Source organism: Panthera tigris, chromosome X (assembly GCF_018350195.1).
Source record: "Panthera tigris isolate Pti1 chromosome X, P.tigris_Pti1_mat1.1, whole genome shotgun sequence".
In the NCBI taxonomy this organism is placed as follows: Eukaryota; Metazoa; Chordata; class Mammalia; order Carnivora; family Felidae; genus Panthera; species Panthera tigris.
Window position 1 is genome coordinate 42,178,152 of NC_056677.1, and position 10,298 is coordinate 42,188,449.

A 10,298-nucleotide genomic window follows, 5' to 3' on the forward strand; every position below is an offset into this window, starting at 1 on the left:
AGAAAAGAAAAAGCCGCCTGGCTCTCTAGAGACCAGCTGGACTTTGGGACGTTTCCATGGCTTGAGTTTGGTCATCTAGGCCCCTGTCTCCAAGGTTTATTGTGAAGACTAATCATTATCTTGTTTCTGGTAACTGCTTGTGCATTTATATGTATCCTGTCCAGAGTGTTAAATGGCAACTGTGCAGCCCTTGTCACCTCAGGGGATCCGACACAAACACATCTAACACAAATCCAAATCCTGTAATGTCTTTCCTAACACCCTTAACTGAGATGCTCATCGTTCCCCACGGTGTGTGTATTCTCCCTTGTTGCAATGAGCTAATACACCCAGCTTTGTTTAATCATTGGTGTGCTCCTGGTGGTCTTTGGCTGAAGTCTAAGAACATTATTTACTTAAAAAATCCAAGAGAATCATCTAAAAAACTTCTAGACCTAATAAGAAAAGTAAGGTGACCAGAAATAAGATCAAATGTGAAATTGAATAGCCTTCCCTTATAGACATTAAAACATTTTCCAATGTAATAGAAAAGGACATTGTTCCTCATGATAAGAAAATCCATCAACTTCCTGGGAATGCCTTGAGCGAGAAAATTATGAACTCTACACATTTTTACAGAAGAAAAAAAAATTGGTTTCAAAGAATGAAAAGAGATATCGTGTTCCAGGCATGAAGAATCAACACTGGAGAAATGGATCCCTGAATTAATCTATATATTCAATTTAACACCAGTAGAATCCCTTTTCATCTCCTAAATCATGAAATATTTTCAAATGGACAATAATCTGCAGAAGATATTGATACAATGGATGCCTGGGAACTCTCATCATTTTCTCATTTGCCTCAGATTTTTTTCTTTAAGAAACAAAATATTTTGGGGCACCTGGCTCAGTTGATTAAGCGTCTGACTCCTGATTTCCGGTCAGGTCATGATATCACGGTTTATGAGATCTGCACTGACAGCAAGGAGCCTGCTTGGGATTCTCTCTCTCTCTGCCCCTCCCCTGTTCGCTCTCTCTCTCAAAATAAGTAAGTAAACTTAAAGAAAAAGAAACAAACAAAATATTTCCGGTCCAGCTGAAACCTATCCCTCCACCCAATTCTATCCTCCCCTCATCCTCTGAGGTAAGTGCAATTCTGAGTTTATTACAGATCATTTCCTTGCATCTTTTTATTCTTTTATTATATAATTAGGGATCCATGAACTGCATGTATTGTTTGCATGTGTTTAAAACAAATATCATACTCTACATAGCAGTCTTTGACTTTCCTTCTTCTGTCTCATACTGTAAGCTTGAGAATGATCCATGTTGATACACATGTCTCTAGTTCGAATTTAACTCTTTAGTGAGATATACATACATAAAAGTCAATGTTAGAAGAGTCCAATCTGATGAATATTTTTTTTTATTTTTGAGAGAGAGAGAGCACGCACGCAAGAGAGAGCAGGGTAGGGGCTCCTGGGTGGCTCAGTCAGTTGAGTGTCCGACTTTGGCTCAGGTTATGATCTCATGGTTTGTGGGTTCAAGCCCTGCGTTGGGCTCTGTGCTGACAGCTCAGAGCCTGGAACCTGCTTTGCATTTTGTGTCTCCCTCTCTCTCTCTCTGCTCCTCCCCTGCTCACACTCTCTCACCCAAAAATAAATAAACATTAAAAAATTTAAAAAAGAGAGAGAGAGAGAGAGAGAGAGAGAGAGAGAGAGAGGAAGAGAGAGAATCCCAAGCAGTATCTTCAGTCAGCGCAGAGCCCGACTCGGGGCTTGAGAACACAAAACCGTGAGATCATGACATGAGCCGAGATCATGAGTCAGAGGCTTAACTGACTGAGCCACCCAGGCGCCCCATGAATGTTCTTAAACTGAATGCACATGATCATCTAAGATGACTGTGTGAATGCCCAAGATTGCCACCAACTTCATCTCCATGGAGTCACTGAGATTACTGAGATTATTACTTTAACAAAGGGAGCTCAGAAATTGTTACGATGCCCTGTGAAAACCTTCAAATGACACCTGTCATGACTGATAATTATGTGTTGGAAATTAGGGTGCAAAACACATGTCGGAAACTCTAAGTGCTATAAATAAGGATATAAATAAATGCCAGCTTTGCCACTTTCAAGTCAGTGTGACCATGGGTGAGTTGCTTTACCTCTTCGTGCGTTCGGTTTCTTCCTATGTATAATGAGGGTAACAAAAGGAAGGTTTCTCTGTCCCCTCAGAAGGGATTGTTGGCCCATCCTTCCTCTTCCACATGTTCGCAGGCAATTTGATGACACTGCAGATTCTCTAGAGGTGGCTCCCATTGTCCACTGCAGAGATTGGCCCCAAATGGGCTCCTTGACACCATCTGAGCTTTGCTCTCTAAAGGTGTATCCGCAGGGGAGGCTGCCCTCCCACCCACTTCGATGACGTGGGGTGCTGGGGGCTGGGGCTGGTAGAGCTGCCCTGCCCAGTCAGGCCCTGTTCTCTGATTGCCACTAAGAAAACAAAGCAGGGGCACCTGGATGGCATAGTCGATTAAGTGTCTGACTTTGGCTCAGGTCATGATCTCGAGGTTCATGAGTTCAAGCCCCGCGATCGGGCTCTGTGCTGGTGGTACAGAGCCTGCTTCGGAGTCTCTCTCTCCCCCTCTGCCCCTTCCTCACTTGTACTCTCTCTCTCTCTCTCTCTCTCTCTCTCTCTCTCTCAAAATAAATAAGTAAACTTAAAAAAAAAGAAAACAAAGGAAATAAGAACACTCAGACCAGCACCCCCAGACACAGGATAAGGTGTATGAGTCCAACTCTCTTGTCTCTCTTGCTTTCTCTCTGCCTTTCTCTGCTCTCTCACTGCTTTGTTTTGTTCTCTCTCTGCCCATTTTCAACCCCTGCCCTCTGCACTGACTCTCCTAATCTTTATGTCTATCTCCCCACTTACACTCTTTTCCCATCATTTTCACTTGTCATACTGCTTTTTCTTTCTTGATATCTCTCTGTGTCTCTGTCTCTCTTTTGATGTCTCTGTAAATTCTGCCTTCTCTTTGTCTCACTACCTTTCTCTGTGTCTGTCCTTTTCTATTTTCTTTGGGTCTAATTTCCCCATGTCTGTCTCCCCATCCTCTCAGGGTCTCTGCCTTAGACCGTGATTCCTTACCCAACTGTCATGGCTGGACCCCCTCGTACTTCCCTGATTCTGTCCATCTTTCTAACCCTTCTTGTCCACCAAATATTCCCCCCCACCGCCTGCCCCATGCACATCAGTGGGTGGCAAAACCAGGGGCCACAGGGAGTGTGGGAGCCACCAGCCAGGGATGGTGGCAGAGAAATGGGGGAGGAGGGCTGAGAGGCAGCTGAAAGCATATGGAGGGTGACTTGGGGCTAAGGGGATGGGCGTGGGGGGATCAGGATAAGAAGATAGGAAGGAAGAACTTGAGGCATGAAATCCTTGTTGGAAGCAGATGGGATTAGAGATGAGAGTGAGACAGCCAGAGGGAGGAAGGGGTACCTTTCTGCTTCTCCGAGGCCCCTCAGCCAGAGTGTTATGGGAGGGGGACCTGATAGCCCTTCAGCGCAGCTCACAACTACAACAGCTGCCTCACCTTTCCTGCGGTTCCCTCCATCTAGTGCTGATGGTCTTCCCACATCCCTACCTGCATTTCTGACCCTCACATAGCATCTTACAGTTTGTCTCTGCCCTTTCTCCTCTCTTTTCCCATATCTTCTGTATGTCCCTCTCTGCCTCCATCTTTTTCTACCTCTCCATTGTTGTCTCTGTCTCCCTATGTGTGTCTCTAGGCTTCTATTTCTCTCTGTTCATCTCTCCATCTGTTTCTGTCTGCCTCTCACCTTCTCCATCTATTGCCTTTTCTTGGTCTCTGTAGTCCCTCCCGATGGAAACTGCCCAGGATCTGACCCCGTATTCCCTTCTCTGGGAAAGAGAAGCTGTCTGTGGGCCCAGACCCGACCTAGCCGCTGCCCCGTGGCCGGCTCCAGCTCCGGGGACCTGGGTGACTCTGGTGGCCCCGGGACCAGCTAGGAGTCCAGGGTCTCCGCGGACGCCAGGCCCCCATAGAGGCCTGATACTGCCCAGAGCCACTCTCACCCAAAGCCCTGAGCCTCAGTTGCTAAGCCTGGTCCTCCGCTACGAAAGCCAGCACTGGCCTGGCCCCCGCAGCCAGCGGCCCGAGGAGCCAGAGTAGAAAGGCCTGAAGGTCGCCACAAACTGTGCTGAGGTCCCACAAATCCAGCTGCCTTCCAGGTCCAGAGACAGTGAACAGAGTCCCGGGGTTGGGAGAGGAGGGCAGAGCGCCTGGGAGTTTGGAAGAACCTGAAGGGGAGGGATCTTAAGGAGGAGGGGTGGGGCCTCAAGGTGGGAAGAGGTTCGGTCTAGAGGTTGAGGAACCTGCAGGTGTTAAGGTGCCTACAGCAGCGGAACCCACTCGGAGGGAACCAAGGAGATACAGTAAGGACGGGGCCTCAGAGGAGCCAGAGCTGATACATAAGGCAGGTAGGTCCTGCACGAGCCTTAGAGGACAGGGATGAAAGATAAGGAGCCAGGGCCTGGAGGCACAGGTCTGTGGATACCACAGCCACATGAGTGGGGTGGACGGGAAAGGCTGGGAGGTGTTAGTGGGGCAGTGTTTGATAGGGGCTGGATGGGGTCTGGTAACACAAGGCCGGGGAGGGGCAGGGGGGTGGGACCTGGTGGTGAAGGAAGAAGGGTCTTGCGTGGAAGTGGCAAGACCAAAGAGGCCCAGAAAGGACCACAGCCTGGGATACCCTGGGCCTGACGGGCACCTGGGCCGTAAAGGTGTGTGCCACTGCTGCTGATGTGCCTGCTCGTGGAGCTTTGAGTTTGAGGCCAGGGCCCTGCGAGGGCTGTGTGCATAGTGCTGGTGGTCCACCCTCACTTTGCTTCCCGGGAGGTCTTCAGCCTGGTGGCTGCAAAATGTCTGCCACTGAGGCACTCAAGCAGGCAGTGTTGCAGTTCTGCTACTATTGAGGCCTTGAAGCCACAGGGAGGTCAGGAACTCTGTAGTTTCGCCCCCAGGAAGCAATTTTGGATAAGGACATAACCGCTTTTTAATGGCTTGCACAGAAAAGACCGTTCTTAGGTCTCCCATGAGGCCATTGGTACCCCAGTGATGACAATATTTGTCTCGTATGTAGGGGTCTGCATGGAAGAAACAGTGTTTGGGGCTAAAGTCCATCCAGAAAAATCTCTTTCCCATAACCATCCCCCACCCCAATATGAAAACTTTCTGGTTATTTTATGGTTGCCCTTAAAAAAATTACAGGGGCATTGGGTGGCTCAGTCAGATAAGTTTCCGACTTCAGCCCAGGTCATGATCTCGCAGTTCGTGAGCTGGAGCCCCACATCAGGCTCTGTGCTGACAGCTCAGAGCCTGGAGCCTGCTTCAGATTCTGTGTCTCCTCCTCTCTCTGTTCCTCCCCCACTCACGCGCGCGCTCTCTCTCTCTCTCTCTCTCTCTCTCTCTCTCTCTCTCAAAAATAAACATTAAAAAAATTACAACACAGACCATCATGGAGCACAAGTATCTCTGTGATACAGCAGAGACTGACACAGGGCATCTTCCTCAAGAAAGCTGGGTCTCTCTGACACCTACTTCCATCCCAGGTTCACAGGCCACACAGAGGGAGACTACCTTCATAAATGGGTTGACTGGTATCCAGAAAGCCAGAATTTATTGTGAGGCCAGATTTTCCAGCCTTGGCAATGGGGGCATGGGAAGGAGGGGCCAAGGTATTGGTGTGCATGTGAGGGTAAGGGGTGCAAGATGCAGAACTATACCCCGCCCCCCAGCAATCCTTCTGTTCACTCACTTCTTTCCCAAGCCTATTCCCCTGTTTGCTTATGATTCATCACCGGGCCCCCACATACCCTTATTCATGTACCTATTCATATCTTGATTCATTCCCCCTCCTGCTCATTCATCCCACAAATATTTAGTAGAGCGCCACTCTCTGTGGGATTCCAAATCCTACGGCTTCTGAGTCCCTGAAGAGGGCTCTGCCCCTTGTCCTTAAGGAGGGGCTCCCATGGGTGACCCAAGGAATACATACACAGGCATTTCAAAACTGGCTTTAAATACTCATCAGGGCGCCACGAAAAGGGGATGGGGTGAGAACTTGTTACATGTGAGTATGGGGTTGGGGTGCCCTGAGAGAGAAGGGGACCCATCCGTCAGGGCAGCTGGGGTGCCCCACCCCCACCCTGGGACAAGGAAGCAGAGTAGAAGCCCTCTCTGGAGGGTCCCAGGGCCAACTGGGAGCCAGCCCTCCCTTCGAGGTAGATCATCTGGGAGGGAACGGAGGAGGGGCTCCCATGGTGGTGATGAGAGGCAGTCACTTCCTCAGTGGTACTGCTGATAGCTGGGATAGCCTGGGGCTGGGGTACCCTCCTTAGGGGGCAGCTGGCTGGGGTCCTCCAGGAACGGGGGTGCTGGAGAGGACAGAATCAGGTAAGGGTGAGAAGCAGTGCACAGGCAGAGCAGAGCATTCTGCCCCTCTCCCTGACCAGCATGCGCCAGGTACTCACCATTGCGGAACTGCTGGGCAGTGTAGCGAGTGAGGAGGATGCCAACGCCCTCTATGAGGGCCAGCAGGATGCCCCCCATCATTGCTGAGCCCACCATGGCCAATGGGCCACCTGGGAGAGTGAAGAGGCAGGGAGAAAAAGGTGAGGGCAGGCGGAACAGGGTGGAAGGGGCTGGGGCCGGGGGCCGGGGCACTCACTGCGGGCAGCCAGCACAGCCCCAGTCAGTGCTCCACTGGTGATGGAGTTCCAGGGATCTTCCTTGCCCCGCAGCCGCACCAGACCACAGTCGATGGTGGAGAACAGGCCTCCCCACACGGCAAAGCTACCTGCAGGGAGACCAAGGCCTGATTAATGTTCCTGAGGAATCCCAAGAATCCACAGCACAGGGTCTGGGGACCTCCAAGGCCTGAATGCTCTGGCAATGAAAGGGGAGAAAAACCCAAACACAAAGGCAGATGAGTAAACTATAGGATATTCCCCCTCTACCATCATGACTGCTCCTTCTTCAAGTGACCCCTAATCGTCAGAAACATTCCCTTTACATTTGTAGGGGTCTAAAGTGTTTGGAAGCAAATTTTTCTTCTCTATGATTTTTAAGAGAACCACTTTGATCTTCCTAACCAACACACAGAGTTGGGAATTCCAATCTTGGTTTAAGGGAGAAGAAAACAGGTTAGGAAAGCCAGTTAATATGACAGTTAAAGGCCTTACTATGTGCCAGGACCTGTTCTAGGCACAGCACGTTATTTGACTTCTGAAGTCTTAAATTCGTTCATATTATTCAAGTGCTTAGCAGAGCAACCGGCACTCAGCAAATACTATGTAAACTACAGAAATTATGAAACAACTTAGGTGGTTATTGCTATCATCCCCATGTTACAGATGAGGTTTGGAGAGGTTAAGCCATGAGCCCAAAGTCATACATCAGGGAAAATCCAGGAACTGGATTTAAACTCCAGAATTCACATTCTCACCCCCTACAAAACATCACTGACCCAGAAATCCCCAGGTAGAGTTGGGGCTGGAATCTGTACTCCAAATTTGCAGTCTAGACCCAAAGGAGCAACCACCCCCAACATGGTATCACATCTCTTATGTCTCTCCAAGCCTCTCACCTCCAATCTGGGGGGCTCGGATCCTCACAGCGTTGACACTACCTCTCAATCGGTGCCGTATTCCCTGGGAAAAGCGAGGAGTTGGGGAGTCAGAATAGGGATGAGGTCCCTGGCACACAGGGTTTCTAGCTTTTAAGAGAGGGAGAGTGATGGATTAGGGGTATCAGGAGTAGAGATGTGGAGAAGTGGCCAAGAACTAGGAGGCTGGGGAGCACTCTAATATGGGTGTCCTCAGACCAGCGCTGAGAAGTTCTCATTTGTTCAATGATTACTAGCATCTGTGTGCCAGGCACCATGCTGTATGCAGGGATAGTGAATGAGACAGACCTTAGCCCCTGCCCCCTCAGAACTCACGTTATAGTGGGAGACAGATCCCTAGCAGAGGTACAGATAAACAAGATGCTTTAGACAGCAATACATACTCTAGAGGAAAGAGGATCAAGAAATATGATAGGGGCGCCTGGGTGGCTCAGTTGGTTGAGCACCTGACTTCGGCTCAGGTCATGATCTCATGGCTTGTGCGTTCGAGCCCCGCGTCAGGCTCTGTGCCGACAGCTCAGAGCCTGGAGCCTGCTTTGGACTCTGTCTCCCTCTTTCTCTGCCCCTCCCCAGCTTGCACTCTGTCTCTCTCTCTCAAAAATAAATAAAACATTAAATTTTTTTTAAAAAAAGGAGATATGATAACAACTGAGGGGTTAGGAAAGGACTCCAAAGGAGGGGGCATTTGTGCTGAGGTTTTGAGGATGAGAACAGGAAACTTGGGCAAGGATCCAGGAAAGAGTCCCAGGAGTTGAGGGGAGGGATAGGACTAGATATGTAAATTGCAGGGACCTTGGCAAATGGATGGCATTTAAAGCCATGAAATTTGAGAAGATCTTGGAAGAGGGTGGTCAGAGAACGACAGAGAACTGATTAGGTTAAATTAAAAGCATTTTCAGGGTGCCTGGCTGGCTTGGTCAGTTGAGCACGCAGTGCTCAATCTGAGGGTGGGTCATGAGTTCGAGCCCCACGCTGGGCATTAAGCCTACTTAAAATAAATAAATGAATGAATGAATGAATGAATGAATGAATGAATGAATAAATAAATAAAAGCATTTTCTTAACTTTAAGGCTGTCCTTCTCCTGCCAGTTAAACTCCTGTCACTTCCCCGTACAGGTTTCTGACCCAGAATCCGCCTCTGGGTAAAATCTTTCTGGCTTTGCACAGTTAGGATTTGGTAATGATCGTTTTGACAGTGCAGCATTTCTACAGAGGAGCTCCAGTTGGGTTGGGGGGAGAAGGGGTGGTGTTGAGGGACATGGGGCCCTGTCTGCAGTTCTCCCGGAATCACATATCCTGGAGCCAGGCAGGGCACACAGTAGGTGAGCAGGCACCATAACGAGTAAGTGCATACGACTGGCAGCTCCAAGCAGTTTTCAGAGCAATATCGCGTGTGGGCAGGGAAGGACCCCCTGCACCACCCACGGAAGGCCACAACTCACGACAGGGGCGTTGCGGAAGCCCTTGATGGCCTGGAAAACTCCGCCGCCGATGACGCCCATAGTGAAGGCTCCACCGCAATCGTCCACAATTCGCCATGGGCTGCAAGCCAGAAGGGGAGGATGGGGTTAAGTGAGCCCCTCGACCCCCGCCAGGTCACATGGACTCTTTCCAACTGGGAGAAACCAAGTCACCGAATGAGAAGCAGCACTTCAGATAATGAGATTATTTTCCCCCTCACTTATGCAAGAAATGGTGCAAAAGGGGAAAAGTATTAGTCTTTGCCCTGTCCGCACCTCCCCGTATAGCCAACCAAGGAATCTGCCAACTGCTTTACTACCATCAAAAGATTAAGTGAACTCATACAAGCAGAGTGGGCGCGTGTAAATCAGCGTTACGTGTTAATTTGCTAATGTTATTAAAGCGGGAAATGGTCTCACCCCCGTCTCCGACAATGAGAACGTCCAACCAAACCCCGCCTCCTTCCCTCCTTCTTTTAACCGGCTACAGCTGGTAAAAACCAAGAGCGGACCGTGGGGAGGATACAGCTTGTCCACAATAGGCTCACCCAGGCCCCGCCCCCAACACCTCAAGAGACCGGGGAAAAGCCACGCGTGGCAACCCTGGGGATTTCCGCTCGACACCGCGCCACCCCTCGGCCGGAATGGACTCGGCCCGCGTGTCTCTTTTAGTTAACAAAGAGGGACTGGGGAGATACGGAGTCGAGGGAAACGTGGAGTGGTTGGTCCTGCACGGCATCTTCTCCAGGCGCATGCCTGTGGCTCCTCTTAACGGAGCCCGCGTGGGAGGAACGAAACTGGGGGAGCGGAAGGATACCACAAATGTCTCAGAGTTTCCCGAGTCTGGGACGTGGCGCGGTGTGGCCAGCACCTCTCCCGCCCGCCTCCCCCAGCTGGCCGTGGCGCCGCGGCAACAGTCCCGAGGCCTGTGCCCATCGCCGTACCAAGGCTCCCGAGCGTACTCCTCCATGGCGCCGGCGTCCGGCCGCGCAGTCTGGCTAAAACCTGGCCCGGCCACGCCCCCACTGTAAACGCACACAGGCGCCCGAGCTTGCCACCTATTCCAAGACAGCGATTGGGTCGCTTTGCCGCTCGTCACGACAGGGTCGCACTGTCATTGGCCACCCAGGTTTGCGTCATCTGCA

The 10,298-nt window shown here is 50.5% G+C and overlaps 1 protein-coding gene across 1 annotated transcript; it reads right to left on the bottom strand.

The window, feature by feature from the left end:
• Nucleotides 1-5,499: 5,499 nt before the first annotated feature.
• On the bottom strand, nucleotides 5,500-10,183 carry TIMM17B (translocase of inner mitochondrial membrane 17B). The gene is made up of 6 exons (XM_015538810.2): nucleotides 10,098-10,183; nucleotides 9,136-9,235; nucleotides 7,654-7,717; nucleotides 6,736-6,864; nucleotides 6,539-6,649; nucleotides 5,500-6,442 (listed from the first exon to the last, which is right to left on the bottom strand). Exons 1-6 carry the CDS (start codon nucleotides 10,121-10,123, stop codon nucleotides 6,354-6,356), a joined length of 519 nt encoding a protein of 172 aa, XP_015394296.2. The 5' UTR covers nucleotides 10,124-10,183; the 3' UTR covers nucleotides 5,500-6,353.
• Nucleotides 10,184-10,298: the final 115 nt, after the last annotated feature.

Coding starts and splice junctions, on each gene's coding strand:
- TIMM17B (XM_015538810.2), bottom strand. CDS start 10,123: ATGGAGGAGTACGCTCGGGAGCCTTG. Junction 9,236..10,097: donor GAGTACGCTCGGGAGCCTTG/GTACGGCGATGG, acceptor TCTGGCTTGCAG/CCCATGGCGAATTGTGGACG. Junction 6,865..7,653: donor CCGAGCCCCCCAGATTGGAG/GTGAGAGGCTTG, acceptor GTCTCCCTGCAG/GTAGCTTTGCCGTGTGGGGA.